The sequence below is a fragment of the Carassius carassius genome, chromosome 29 (genome assembly GCF_963082965.1).
Source record: "Carassius carassius chromosome 29, fCarCar2.1, whole genome shotgun sequence".
NCBI lineage: Eukaryota > Metazoa > Chordata > Actinopteri > Cypriniformes > Cyprinidae > Carassius > Carassius carassius.
In genome coordinates, this window is record NC_081783.1 from 9522941 (window position 1) to 9538890 (window position 15950).

General features: G+C 36.2%; 1 protein-coding gene across 2 annotated transcripts in view; it reads left to right on the plus strand.

The window, feature by feature from the left end:
• Positions 1-3872: 3872 nt before the first annotated feature.
• The window catches only part of si:dkey-237h12.3 (teneurin-3), a 114299-nt gene continuing 102221 nt past the window's right edge, over positions 3873-15950 (plus strand). For both annotated transcript variants that reach the window (XM_059515822.1, XM_059515823.1), the window contains exons 1-4: positions 3873-4005; positions 4490-4558; positions 9176-9583; positions 12574-12834. In XM_059515822.1, coding sequence (XP_059371805.1) covers positions 9304-9583; positions 12574-12834 — 541 coding nt within the window. In that variant the 5' untranslated portion in view covers positions 3873-4005; positions 4490-4558; positions 9176-9303. The remainder of the gene's footprint in view (positions 4006-4489; positions 4559-9175; positions 9584-12573; positions 12835-15950) is intronic.

Consider the following 15950-nt stretch of genomic DNA (forward strand, 5'->3'; position numbering starts at 1 on the left):
CGGCAAACAACAAGGGCTACTCTACACTGCTCAAAACTCACATTTGAATCATCAGTGGCAAATCCTGTACCACTCAGTTCTCCCGTAGTTCAGAGTGGCTCAACCCTCCCCCGCGAGTCTGACAGAGACACGCCGCCGAGCAGAGGATGCCCGGAGCAGTGATTCTGACTGGAGCCTCCATCACGAGTACAATTCATGCCAACAGCCCGTAATATAACTGCATATTCAGCAAGAATTCATGTTAAACATATTTAGCTATGGCTTGATCAGGTTATAATGACTGCAATAGTCGAGCGGGATGTTAAAGGCTATATGAGTTTGTCTGTTTCTTTTACTGATTATTTTCGGGTTAAAGCATGATTTAAACAGATAAAGCACATTCACACGCAATCGCTTTAGCAATAATGCATTCAAACAAATGTAATCTTACAGTGCTACTACATTATCAGTAGGCTATTTGATTTTGAAATCTTGAAGAAATTAATCGATCTGTTCAGATAAAATAACTGACAAAAATGTACTGTTATTTTCCTCACAAACAAAATTTGCACAGCTGATGGGCTGTATTAACAAAAAATAAATAATAATAAAAAATAATATATAATAAAAAAAATAAATAAATAAAAAAAATAAAGGTCTTTCCAGCATTAAGGTAATAACATCACAGTTTTTTATCATCTTGTCTCAGTTATAAGTTTATAACTATATTAAAACTTGTTTTGAAAAATGTCTTTGTCATTTGAATATTGATTTTAAAATCGATTTTTCTTTTTAGGCCATATGCTATCGCCCAGCACTAAAAGCAAGTAAAGAAGGCTCCCTTAAAAATCACTTATGTTGTCAGTTAATGAAGCTCTTTTTTACATCGTGTGTATTTTGTTGATTATAATGAGAGAAATTGAGTTTAATCGTGAGGACGTTTTATTAATCCGTCCATTCTTTAGAGTTTCAAAGATTTAATCGTGCAGGTTTAATTTTATTCGTTTCTTGTTTTAGGCAAATTAGGCCTATATAATGGGAACGAAATTATACAGTGCTTCATGTTTAAACATGCAACAATTTCTTAATCAGTTTACAGACAAATGTTTTTTCCCCAATAAGTTAAAGGACAGGTAACGAATAACAAAAATGCATGTTGTTTTATTAAAGGAAAAAATATATTTATATTGAAAATATAAACTAAAGTATAGGCATAATATATGAAAATATTGACATTTTGCATATTAATCCATGTAGCCAACCCCCCTAAAATAGGCTACCACTTTTAATGCTCCGATGCAAAGTAAACCACAATTTCTTTTGAATAATATAACGCATAATTAATATAATATAAATATTACCACACACCTTTTAAATGTGTTAAATCTAAAATATGGTTTAATACCATGTAGATTAGAGAAAATATAATCACAGGTTCAGGCACAGGCTTGACATTTATCCTTCTTGAATTCGTTCTAAGAAATGCACATAACTTCATAAGTTCCAAACTTTCGTCTGTGGATATTAAATATTAAATATTTTAACTACAGTGTTTTTCTTTCATTTTCCCTGACTGAAGCCATCAACTCTAACACATCAGTGAGGCAAAACTGACGTCTATTAGCGAAAATGTGCTTTGATGCGCTTGTTTGATAACTTGTGGTAAAAGCGCCACTCAGCGGTCAAAGGCTGCAAATGCACTTTATACCGCCGCTGCGGCGGTATGTGCGGCGGTAAAAAGGGCCTTTTGAATGTCTACTTAGTGTATGTAAACGCACTTACAGATTGTGACACAGAACAGCCAGCATTGTAGTCTAAAGTAACTTAACCACTTAACCACTGATTTCTAGTTGGTCCTCTTTTTGAAGGCCAAACAATGTATTTTTACTTTCACAACGAAACACACAGCATCTCCACAACATGGTGAAAGCAAAAGTTCTACAGTGAGAATCACAGTTACGCCTTCTTCCCTTGTGTGAACATTTAGGCAGCATTTAGGCAGAATGCGAATCTTCCCACAATGTGATGTAGACATGTGGGGACGTGTTTAAAAGAGGCATTTTAAGGGGGCGTGGACGAGTCTTAACTTTTATGAAGAATATCTCTTTGGGTTTGAGACTTTAGTCTTTGCAACTTTAGGGATCTTATCTATTCACTTTAGGGATCTTATCTACAGGTTGTAACAATCCAAAGAGAAAGGAAAACTTGCAATTGCATAATATGACCCCTTTAAATATAAATCCTGCATGTTCTGCGTGTCTTTGTGTGAATGAATGGCCAGACACATGGTTTCGTTTACCACACATATACTGAAGCGTGCGACACTCTGCCTCTGGAATTTGGGAAAACATAAAACGCATTTCATAGGGCCCTATATATTGAATGTATATGCATTGAATGTATGTGCATATGTGTGAAAGTATGGATAAAAGTACTGTTTTCTGTTTCTGCATGTTTCTGTATATATTTCTATGTATTATATATCCAGAAACATACATAAACAGAAAACTGTACTTGTATCCATTATATTCCCTTATATTCCAAAGTGACTTAGATTTGAGCTGAATGTGGGAGATATGTGAGCCCAAGTTTATTTGTACAACACATTTTCTACACGCTGGTAGTTTCAGTTTTGCTTTAAATAAATTATTTTAGGCTTGCCACTACAATTTATGTTTCCTTTATAATTTAGATTTTTTCATCCCTGTTCTGTTCTGAATAGATTTGGTGTGGAGTGAGGGGAACTAAAATACATGTAGTGTTTATATTGTTTTGTAAATGGTCCATTTTCTGTAAATTTGACAGATATTTTAGATAATTTTTGAATATAATAATGTGACTTGTACACAAATGCAACATCTATTTTTGTTCTATCAACAATGCATTTTTGTCCGGCTTGACTTAAATGCATGCGTACTGAATGCATGTTTATATTCATAAACAAATATGATTTTCTTCAGAAATTTTTGCTGCAGAAATTATCTTCAGAACTGAGGGCATAAGAAAAAAACCCCTCAGTGTGCCACGTGAGACATTTCAGTAAAAAAAAAAATTTTTAAATAAGAACTTGTGATCTCTGTATTCTGATATTGAGTGTGCTATCATGACCTACATAACATCAGAACCCACCTCTTCAAATGCTGACATGAAGAGAAAGTTTTGCTTGTTCATTTTAAGGCCCATGCCGGAACACGTTTTCATGTAGAAATTGCCCATTTAATTGGAAGTGCAGTAATTAAAACACTTCTTCAAAACAGCCGTTGAGGACATTGTCATCTTTCAAAAGGACTTTTGTGCATTATTATGTAGGCTAATTTAAGAAAAATACTGGATGTTTTATTGGTCTTAAAGCAATAATTTGGGATCACTCAAACCATTTAGTCTTCTCTAAAGAAGCTGCACATCCTAGTCAATGTTTTTAGTCAGAATATCAGACATAACCATTAATGCTCTAAATCAAACCTCACCGGAAAACCTCTTACTCCAAACACGTCCAAGAAAAGCACAGCCTTGAGGTCATGAATACTGAAAAAGAGGAACACAAGTGGATGTGTCTTCCTCCAGGCCTGTGCACATCTGTGTCTTCTGCGTCGCATCTCCACCGTGATGCGGGGGTGGTGAAAATGACGACCCCCAGACAATAGTGGCACTATCCCAGGGTGCAGCAGTGTAGTGTGGGAACAGGCACCGGCTAATGGAAGCGTGCCCTTGTTTCCCGTCTGTATTTTTTCTTCCCGTTGTCTCACAGCGCGCGAGTGGATGGGCTGGGCTCAGGGAGAGCAGTGCAGCGCATGAATTATGCAAAGCTGTCAAAGCAAGCTATTGTCGGTGGTGGCGGCCACACTAAAGCTCAGAACAGGCTGAGTGGCGGGTGGCGGCGGTGGAGGGGAGGGGTTCTGTATTTCTTTGGGCTATGTGCACTTAGTATCCTGGAGCGAACTTTAGTGGCTGGTCACGGACTGTGGAGGCTGATTTGAAAGATTTGGGCAGGAGGCTTAAAGAAAGGCTTCCAGACGGAAGAGTAAGGTAGTAAAATGATGGAGGAGGATGCTGGTGATGCACACATAAAAATGATTTTGATTCAATTAAAGTGTAATGCATCCTAATGAGATGCTAACACTGGAGAAACCAACTTACTGTATATATTCACCTTTACTGTTTGCAGAATGGTGGGTGTTAAAATGAATTCTTAACCTTAATCTTAATGTGGGGAGTTATAAAATTTATGCTTGTGCAGTTCTATATAATCATAGGCATAAATAAACAATGCAGCCGCCATGGATGTTAACAACAGTGCTGTGCCATCTGGGTACTCTGTCACAGAGAGAGATCTTACAGACTACCACCAATAATTTATTATGTACACCCTACTAAATAATGAGCAGGATTACTCATTGTCCGTATGTTGAAACCATGCCATTAATGACCACTAGAGCGTTTTCTAGAAATCGGAGAGCGAAATAGAAACTTACTGTATCAGGTTATTTTATTTTTTGCATTTTGTTCGCAGCAACCCCTCTCCCAAGAGGCAACCCATTTGGAGTGATGTTTGATTTGACCCATTGTTAAGTTGCATCAGGTAAATGTATAAATCAGGGAATTGCAGATTTAACTCTGGGTGTTTGTTTCAGTCTCAGGTTTCTGTCTGACTCAGATGGACCTTTGAGACAATGTGTTTTGTTATAGTGAGTGCTACTAAAAAAGAAAATGCATCAAATATTATTTGATGAGATTATATGGGAGGCTATAAACATATACTGAGAGTATCGTATATGTTCAAGTCTGTTTTGGTCCTATTTCTCCTCTGCAAATTTCTATGCTGAGTTAAATCTCTTTCATTTTCACATTTTTACTGTCTGTGATAAAATAAGAAATGAGTCTATAACTCTGTTAAAATTAAATACGACAATATATTTGTATAAAATAGAGTCTTCAATAATAAGCAGTGTGCCCCAAAAAGTTGACTTAACACTCTTAAAAATAAAGATTTAAAAAGAGAGTTTTCATAGCGATGCTGTAGAACAAAGAACCTTTTAGTGAACAGTTCTTTAAAGGAGCATTTTTTTGTCTTAATGAGAAGAACATTTTAAAGACTCTTAAGAACCTTTGCCTACTGTAAATAGTGTTAAAGATACTTAATAGAACCATCAATGAAAAAAAAAAACAGAAATGAAAAATATAAGTTTTCTGTCTGCCCTTTTTCTTTGTATTTAAATTGTCTGATCTTTGTATTCATGTCTCTTTGGCCTATTTGTCATTGTTTTTGAGAAATGTTTATGCATACAGTTACACTGCATTGCAGCATGCTTCTGAAGATACATACATCAGCCTCTTAGAAGTTTACTCAAAGTTACTTTTTTACTAAGGAAGATTGTGTGCAATGTTCCAGTTGAAAAGCTTGTTAGTTATCCTATCTGCTGGCACTATGAGCTGGAGTTTTTACAGCCAGACCATCTCCCCCTTGGCCTTCTCTCACCAAGATACCATTCCATGTCTCACTGGATGAGCAGCTTTAAAGCAAATTTCTATACTCCAGAGAAGTAACTGGATACTGTTAAAGTCTGTGGTCTCTTTAAAAAGCCTATATTTTATCTATTTCCAGTAATATGTTTCCATACCAAATTAGTCTACACAAGCAGAAGAGTCATAGTGCTGTGATGACTAACCCATTTGCCTGGAAGTTTGCTTATTAGGTAGGATACATCATTATTTCTATTTCTATAATTAGTTAACAGAATTAAACTAATGTTTAGGATACAGAAGCAGATTTTAGAGGAATGATGGCGAGAAATGATGGAGGTTAAGCAAATGAATACATTTGGGATACATACCATCGATTAGGCTACGTTCACACTGCAGGGCTTAATGCTCAATTCCGATTTTTTGAAAAAATTAGATTTTTTTGCAAGGCCGTTCACATTTCCAATTAAATGCGACCTTTTGTGATCTCCTGTGTGAACGTGAAATGACCCAGAAGTGATCCGCATGCGCAGAAGAGTACTCAACGGCCAACGACGTCACTCGTTGTTTGCGGAAGTAGCTACACATGGATGTCAATAACAGTGTAGTCAACAGCGGAGCTCGTTTAGCAATATTAAAGTTATTTAAGCAGCATCGTCCGCCATGGTTGTTGTTTATCTTCTCATTCCCGCCTACTTCAACGCAGAATTATGACGTTTATAGCGTATCAATGACGTACGGGTCGGATACATGTGACCCGGCCGTTCAGACGGAGGTCGCATTTCAAAAGATCGGATACGTATCGGATTTAGGACCACATACCCAAGTGGCCTGGGTCGCATTTGAAAAGTTCGGATCTGTGTCGTTCAGACTGTCATGAATAAAAATCAGATACAGGTCGCATAGGGGCAAAAAAATCGGAATTGGGTCGTTTCAGCCTGCAGTGTGAACGTAGCCTTAGTTCTTTTAGAAGAAGATTTTCAAGGATGCACATAAATTGCTTTTGCTGCTAAATATAATGCAACCATGAAAAGAAAATAATAAGGCTGAACCATAACATGCCCATAAAAATACTGTGGTGTCAGATGATAAAAATACATGTACTGCTTGGGTGTGAAAAGGTTGATAAGATGGATCTGGGGTTAACGAAGTGAGATGAAGATAGGAGGGCAGGCACACAGCATCTGGATGGTAGTACTAGGCTTGGAGGCTGACATTGCTATGATGATCATTATTTATGGAGTTTGGGGTCAGAGGTGGAATCCGATATCCGCAGCTAGTCCCAATGAAATGTAATTACCGAACAAAGAGACTTGCTGTAGATGTGCACTTTCAGCCATCAGACTCACGCTCTCACGCCATCTGCAGAATACGCAATGTGCTTCAGGTAAGAAAGATGGGTCATGAAGGTTGCCAACAATTTATTTAACTATGGGTGATTGCATTGGTTGAAAGTCATTGGTACCTTATCTGAGGGTGCTCTCAGTTATTGTGAATCCATTAGGTGTGGACAAACATCACATATGATTTCAGTTAAAATGAAATGGCTGTTCTCATTTGCTGAAAGATTCTTTGGCCAAACCATTAAAAAAAAAAAAATATTCTATGGCATTGCTATGCAAACACGCTTTTGAAATCTGTATTTTTAAAAATGTTTACAGCTTTCCTTCTTTAATTTTTATTTTTGAAAAAACTATCACTTTACCTTAAAAGTAAAATGTTTTATTTGCTTGTCATTTAGCAGATCATTTATGACTGTAGTTAATTTTTTTCTTTGTTTTGTTGGTCATCTGTAGAGCCCGAGGTCATGACCACTTTCATTCTCACCTTTCTTCAGTTACGCCAGATGGTCGGGCATCTGATTTAGTGAAACCATTGCCATTAGATCATCGTAAGTGAGGTATAGTCAAGTGACATCTTCTTGCCTGGTTGGCTCTTGCTACAGTATAGTTCCCATTGGCCTCTCTGCTCACTGCTGAGTCTTTGCTTTTCAATGGCCCCATGGGTCAGTGCCCATCTGAGCATGATATGACTGCCAGAGCTCTACCGTGATTTATATCTCTGCTTCTCATTCCTTCAAAACTTTTGTAAGCGCATGATTCCTAGCCTATATTTGCTAAAACTCTTCCCAAAGACATTTTCCTTGATGGAAAAGTTTAATATTTCTAACCAAGCTCTGAATGATTGAAGGAAATTTAGGAGCGCAATTTCATTAGTAATTTATTTCAGTGCATTTGATTGCTCACTAACCAGCCATCATTCTTTTTGTCTTGGAAATTAATCCAGTGATAATCTTACAGACTCTGAGACCAGTTTTAAGGGTGTTTAAGGCTAGATCAGTATGTCTGAGACTCCCTTGCTCCTGGCTAATCTAAATTGATCCGAATCTGGGGGCCGTGTTACCCGAGGATAACTCAGTGGGTGCTGTCCAATGCTATGAAGGATAGAGGGTTTCTGCTGATTTGTTCAGTCGGCCTACTGCGCCTTTGCGCAACATCGCACTCACACAAGAGAATCAAATGACCAGTGCTATAAAGAGAGCTACATTTAATTTATCTGGCTGAAATACTGTCTAATAAACTATAGCTCACTCTCTTTTTCTGACAGGAACATTTTGATACTGGCGCATCATTTATTTTACCCCAATCGTATCCCATTACTGTGGCCATATGCAGTAATGCTGACCTAGTCTCCTCTGTTTCCTCCTACAGTGTTTTATTATCCTCATTGTTTCTCTTGTCCTCTTTATACTGCTTTAAACTGACAGTGGGGTCTCTAGGCAAATGCGTTATCCGTGTGTCGACTGTTCCACTAGATAAGATAGACGACACTCGAGAAACAGGACTGGAATATCCTTAAAACTCACACCCCAGTGAAACTCAACCAATTCTCCAGAGCTTTGTCAAACGATTTTGGCACAAACCTCCCAGGAAACCTACTAAAGGCTTACAAGTATGTGAGGATCTCTCATGACAAAGCCAGTGCAATGAAAGCGAGCATTTTTAGTATCACTTCATTTGACTTTGCCTTTGCTGGAAAACACAGACTTTTTCTTTCTGTGGAAGACTGAGGTGAATTCTGTTTCAACATGCTTGAATGAAAGAAATAGTTCACTTTAATAGAGTCATTAAAATTTGACTTTCTTCTGTGGAACACAATAGAAGATAACTGACGATTTTTGTTTTTAAATAATTAAGTAACAATATAACAACACAAATATAATAAAACAATTAAATTCATTTTGGTACATTTTGGACCCTATTGACTTTCATTGTATTGACAAAAACAGTTGTTCTTTTCCAATTAAATTATATTTTATGAATATTATACAGTCTGTGTGTGTGTCTATATATATATATATTCTAAAATGCAATAAAATGTACACATATAATATAATATAAAAATAATTTTATAATCTATTTTAGGAGAAAATAGTGTGCTTAATAGAGACATTTTGAGAATGTAAATGCAAAAAAGTAGGTGCTTACAACCCTCAAGAGATTAATTATATGGTTCAACAGTGTTATCAGAAAAATACCAGTCGCTGCACCCCCCTCTTACTTTATCTTAGTGACTAATTGTTCTTTAAAGGCTGTACAAGGAACAAGATGAACTAAGCAGGAGCAACATCTCGCTAGGGCTTTGTTTCAGCATCCTACTTGTCTTCTCTTTCTTATTTTGCTGCCTACTTTACCTGTTTCTTTCTCTCTCTAAGCAGTGTTTTTGTGTCTCTAAGCAGGTGGGAGTGGAACTTAGAGTGGAGAAAGAGGTAAGGAGACAGACCGACAGCTGGAAAGAAGCAAACTAAAACAGACAGCAGCAAGAGAGAAGCGTAGAAGAGGAGTTACACAGCATGAATGTAGCATGGAGGTGAAGGAGCGTCGGCCTTACTGCTCTCTCTCCCGGAGCAAGAGAGAACGAGGGAGAGACTGGGAGAGGGAAGGAGACAGAGAGGAGAGGGAGGGCTACAGGGAGGGTCCCAGCAACCACCGTCACACCAGCTCATCCTCCGTCCTAACCCAGAAGTCCTATAGCTCCAGTGAGACGCTGAAGGCCTTTGATCAACACCCATCCACCCAGGGGCTTTATGGGCATCGCATGCCAGACATGGTGCCAAGGGACACCGAGGAATACAGAGCTCCAGGTAAGTGCTCTTTAACATTCACCATATGGACAGCAGACTCTGGAGTCCTTCAGGCTTGCAAATGTGATGTTTTAAAACCAACATGGAAAAGAAAAACAGGCGTTTGAAATGCTAAATAAAAAAGAAGAAATGCAGTATACAGCACTAAACTGAATAAACATGTATCTATAGACCTATATTCACTCAAAAAGATTTAATAATATATAAAAAATATTTAGAAATTTTTCAGCTTGCACATTGTAATATTATAATAAGGATCAAACTATATCTTTCTAAATTAAATAAGATCATTATAGTGTACTGGGATACATGAAAGGTCAGTAACCTTGACCTCTAACCCAAACAGGAGCTACATTTTCAGATTTAATTAAATTTTGTCCAGCAGTAAATCCCATGTCCTTGACAAAACATTCTAGACCATAAAAAAAGACACTATTTTCCAAGTACATTTTAGGTCAAAGATCATTTCATAGAGCTTGCCTTAATTGGACATGCAATCAAACCCACACAGAAAAACAGCCATAATAATAATGATAATAATAATATTAATAAGTAAAATAATGAACAAATAATTTTATTTGAAGAAATTAAAGCTAGTATTTCTTTATTTTAGTATTTTTCTGTTCAATAAAGCACACACAATGACATACAGGTATTATTTCTACAATAAAACAAATAATAAAAGAAAAATAATAAATAAATCTTTAATATCACTATGGTTGCAAAATTGTTACAAGATATGTATGCTTTCAGTCCTGGATATCATATTTTTGTATTTTCCCTCTATTTTTTTATTTTTATTATTATTATTATTTTTTATTTTTTATTATTTTTATTAAATAACTTTATAACTCTTAAAAGAACTACATTGCCGACCATTTACTGTTCAATTAACACATTTTTTCCAGATCACTAAATATCTGATCATATGGATTGCAAACAGCAATTTAACAACTGTTGATGCACTGTGATCCAACATCTACTTTTTATTTATTCTATACCTTGAATATCTTTTATATACAGTACTGTTACCCAAGCCACAAAATTAGTTGTTGTTTTTTTGTTTTGTTTTTTGCAAAGAACTGAATAACTAGAATGTATGCCCTTTAATGAAATTTTGATTGGATTAATTGAAAAAGTTACATATATTATTTCAGCCTGTCATTGAGGCAGTCTAAATGAAAGTATTTTCAATCAGTACAGAGCAGTTAGTCAAAACACTTTTGTTAGATGTAGCTGTATTCAGGTTGGTCAACTTCATTTTCGTTTCATTTTGATATTTTATAAAGCCCACCAGACACTAATTTGCTGATTATTCACAAACTATTCAAACTATTTCATAAATATTTGATGGTTTATCATGATCACTTTTAAGTGGAAGGGTAGGATACTGCTCATTCCAATTTTATTTCATTAGAAATACACTTAGTTGGTTAATTGTGCTTTATAGTGCACTCCAAAACCTTAGGCTGTTACACTTAGGGGCACGTCTTTAATTAGCAGCCGTGTTTGTGCCTGATCGGCACAAAAGCCGGAGGACAGAGATCTTGCCGGTATTCATGATACAAATGTTCCTCCGTCATTTTATTTTAATCACAGCCTGGCTAAATCATGGCAGTTTGCCCTGCATTGGCTTCCAGAGTTTGCAGTATTTCAAAATGTGTATTTCAGATAATGCCCTCATGTGGTAATTAATGTCAGCACTTGTGTTGAGTTATTTTGTTTCATATCTATGAGTGTACTCATAATTTAAATTCTGGTGTATTCATTTTCATGTGTCACCTACTCTGTGGGCTTTTAGTCATAAAGCACTCAGCATATGCTAGCAGGTACAGGAATATGGTTTTAAAAGCAGAGCTGAAGGAAGTAGAAGGCTGTTGAGTCTCAAGGTGAATTTCAATCTGAAGTGGAACAGTTTCTATTTTGTACTGTGTAGTAAATCCTCAGATTTTCTTGTGTTGGAAGAGGTAGAGCTTACCCTCATTCAGATTCAGCTGAACAGATATTCACCTGCTGAAACAGAAAAGAAGATCGGTAAATCATAAGGTAATTCAGTTAGTAAGTGTAATAAACCTTTACAACAAATAATGCACACTGTTAAGAATAAAATACAAAGGATTATAAAATATGAAACTTTTTTATTTTGAGTAGGTATGATTTTATTTCTATATATTTTTAATGAATGTAAATGAAAGCATGAAAATAGTATAACCGAAATGTTAATGAAAAAAATGAAAGTATATTTCCGATACTGTGTTAAAACAAACACGTAAAAGAGACTCCCCAGGTTCAACTAAACATTATTTTTAATCTCAAAATGTGCCCATAATTAGGTAATTAATATTATATTTTGTTCTGCCAAAACTGTATTGAATGTTACTGTTACTTATTAGTTTCGCTTGCTTTGTCATTTTGTATACTGAGTAAAAATGTATTGATAAGGTTTATTCTGTTTGTGTGACATTATTCTTTTAAATAAAGACCACTTTGAATTGAGTATTCACTGTTATCTAAATATATGATCTGTTCTCTATGAAAGGGTAGCAATAAAAATATCAAAGAAAATATGCAACACACAAAAAACACTTTTCATAATTTGTTCTTTGTAGTTTACCTATTTTGTGTTTTGTTTAATAGTTTTCTACATCAAATCAGTCTTTGCATTGGTAGGGAGAAAAAAACACAAATGTAAAACACAGATCAAAATAAATTTTAAAATGATATATATTCATTCCCTGGTTAGAAAGAATAGTCACCACAGAAATGACAAACGTGAACTTGGGAACATAAAACTGCTGTTGTTTTTGCAGCGTCTTTTTTTAAATGCTTTAAATATTTTAATATAAAAGTGTATATACTGCAAGAGTTTGAATGCAAGTTTAAATAATTAAATGGTGTGTGCGTGTGTTTTCAGCAAGTTCACAGTTACTTCGTTAACTACTTTTTATGCATACACTCTCTGTATTAAGTATGCACTTTGAATCTTGCAGGCCAGAGTCTGTCACTGAGGCAGCTTGGGATATGTGGCCCTGCACCTCGTCGTGGTCTGAGTTTCTGTGCTGAGACCGGACTCAGTCATCATACACAGCTCAGCGGAGCAGACCCTGTCCAGAACGCAGGGGGCATTTCTCCAGACTGCGCCATGCTATGGGTTAAGGCACATGGACGGGACTCACAGCTGTCCAGCCGGTCCAACTCTGTTTTAACACTCACAGACACAGAGCAGGACAACAAATCGGATCAGGAGAATGGTAAGTCCATCTGTGTTTTATTCTCACACTGAGCAAAATTCCCCGATAGTAAATGTTGGTGAAGTAAAAACGGCAAAAATGGGAAAATACCCTTGAGCAAGTCAAGACAAAGTCACCTTGAGTCACTCAAGGGCAAGGATATAATTGGTTAGACCTAACAATCGGTAGCCAGTGACTGGTTGAGGCGACAATATTAATGGATCGACTGGTTACGTTTGCAGCCTAAGGGGGACGGGGGGAGTTATAGGCATTTCAGAGAAAATAACAATTTCCTGAAGCATATGAGCAAACGATGCAGAGAACTGCTAGACACTTCCTCTGGGTCTGTGCCGAATCGTAGATGGCTTTGTTAAAGTCAGTCATATTTGTGTGCAGATCCACAGGGTGTTGCTGGGCCTGCGAACAAACGCTACGGTGGATGAAGAGGGGCCCACTGGTTTGAAGTGCAAATTGGTGTGCGTTGGAATCCTTAATGCCTTACGGATTAGGGAGTGTGTTTGAAAAAGCAAATTGTCTTTATATGAAATACATGCATGTCAAAGCACATACATCTGTATTTTAATTAGAATCTTTTTTTTTTCTGAAGACGCATAAATAGCTTGTTTCTTGCAGTGAGCATGGTGGACTGTTTTTGACTAAGTTTATTTGCTGTTGTTGCGATGTGTCTAGTTGGTTTTACTTTCAACGGAAAAAACGGAATATTCTGTGCCAAGCTCTTTTTTTTATTATTCACATTCATACATTCACTACTGAGTTACTGCAGCATATGCAAGATAAGTAGGGGGAAAAAAAAGAAAGTAAAGATTTTAAAATAGTTTGTTCTGCCTTGCAGTGGATATTTTTGACAATATGGGCATTTGTTGCAGAAATGTTGTTTTAAAAGAGAAAGGGGAAAATAGGGGAGTGAAATGTACTCATTGTAGGCTAAACATTTCTAATGGAGATCTATGGTGTCTCATGTTCAGCATTCACTGCATTGATCAAAGAAAACCGCATATGAAATGCACATGCTCAATTTACATGTCACATTAAACACTATTTACTGCTGCTGTCTCCTCATTTGGTGTGATATAATGTTTAATATAATGCAGTAATTCACTCTTGAGAAGCTCTTGTCAGATTAAAGTTTAGAATATGTACACTAATATAGTGCTATTTAAGTTCACTAACATTTAATATTTAGATTTAAGCAGAGAGATGCAAAAGTCTGAGTAAAAGAATCTGGGATTTAAAATCGAATTTAAGAGTGGAAATAATATGTAAATATGTATACTTTACAATGACATTTTTTATTTTATTTTTTATTATAAAAAATGTCACTGTAGTCTCAAACTTTTAGAGCCCACTGTGTGTGAAATTTGTCCCTTGTGTAGGGACCTTGTATATAAGGCTAAAAAATAGCCTAGTGTTTTTTTTTTTTCAAAAATACCCTGGCAAAAGTTATATGAAATGTTTGATTCAGCCATGCAGGTGAGCCGTTGTATTTGACCAGCATATTCAAAGCAATTATTCTTCTTTTTCTTTGCTGTGGACTAGGTCTGGGACTTGGTCCGTTTGAGTCAAAATATAATGATGTAGCTGAGAGCAGGCTGTCTGCTTCACAGCACTCCATTAAGAGAATGAGGTCAAATTTCTCTGCACAGTCGTTCAGCTTCTGTATCTCTCCCCATCTTTCCCGAAATCTCTCCAGTCTGCTATGCAAAATACGCTAAAGCTGTATTATAGCACTGTGCTCTATGTATCCAGTCTCCTCCAGAGGGATTAGTCATTATTATATAAAGTTATAGATGACTCTGGAGAGTGACTATGCTTATTTGTTAGTCAGTCGGGTGTTAAAATATAAAAAGGACATTTTTCATTAATGATAAGTCTACATTTTGTACAGTCAGTGTTTGATGTATTTCTAGGGTTTCACAGTATGTGGTCTTAGGGTAGAGCAACCACTTATGTACCACTTTAAAATTTTAGTGGTACATAATGCTACAAATATTTTAATAAAAATCAAATGATAAAAATGGCTTTATAAATATGATGCAAAGAGATTTATTTGTCTGGATTCCAGAATCTCTTACAGTAGGACTTCATTCTGTGAAGAATGTGTGCAAATGTGACACACTGTGTGATTTACTGTAACAATTAAGCTGCTCTTTTTAAGGTGTGGGATGAGTTTCCACAGAGACCTCATTGAGGCTGACTGTAAATTGTTCTGAGACGGATCTTTGGCAACCCATATAAAGCAAGGTCTTAATTTCACTGTATATCTTTTCCTATTGAAGCAATTTCTTTGTCTTTGTTTGTTTGTGCATATTATGCACTAACATAGAGGTGAAAATTTGCAGATTCATCCACATAGATGAACAAATGAAAATCAGCAACACTTTAATTACAGAATCACTGTGGATGAATCAACAATACCACATTCTTTTTGTTTCCCCTTGACAACATAAAACCAGTCACTGTCATTATAATCAACAAAACTGACTGCAATTCAGCAACGTTGACTGCACAGCTTGCCGTTGCAACAGTCTTTGGTTTTCCTTCGCTTTTGTTGCATTGCATTGCACCGTTTGCTTGCGGTGTATATGCTGTGTTGCACGGTACCTTTGGAAAGAAAGCAGCAGCTGCAGGGTGAAAAGCACTGCTTAAAACATCATCCTTATAGCACACCTGTTAGACTACCATCTCCATCTCTCTCTAAAATAATATTAATCATAATTCCCTGTCTTGTGTATCCGGTAGTTCTGGCTTTGTTAGCAATAAATTAAATAAATATGCAGATTCATATGTCATAGATCATTATCTATCTTCATTACTCATTTAGCAGCAATGACCCCTTTCTCAGATTTATTTATCTGCTATGACTTTCGGTGCATTCTGTCAGCTTCTGACATTTTGATTGTCCTTTACTACCTGTGTAAGCAATTATTATAAGTCAATTTGTATCTGCAGGGTCGACTAAATAAATGTAAGACAGGACATATTGCATCACACTGAGAAAAAAAAAATAAAAAAAAAAGGACCATATTGCTTTATGGGAGTATTTACAGAATATTATATATTTATTCACATTCATTATAAATATAAAAAGTATATAGTACATAGGACATTTGGTGTAG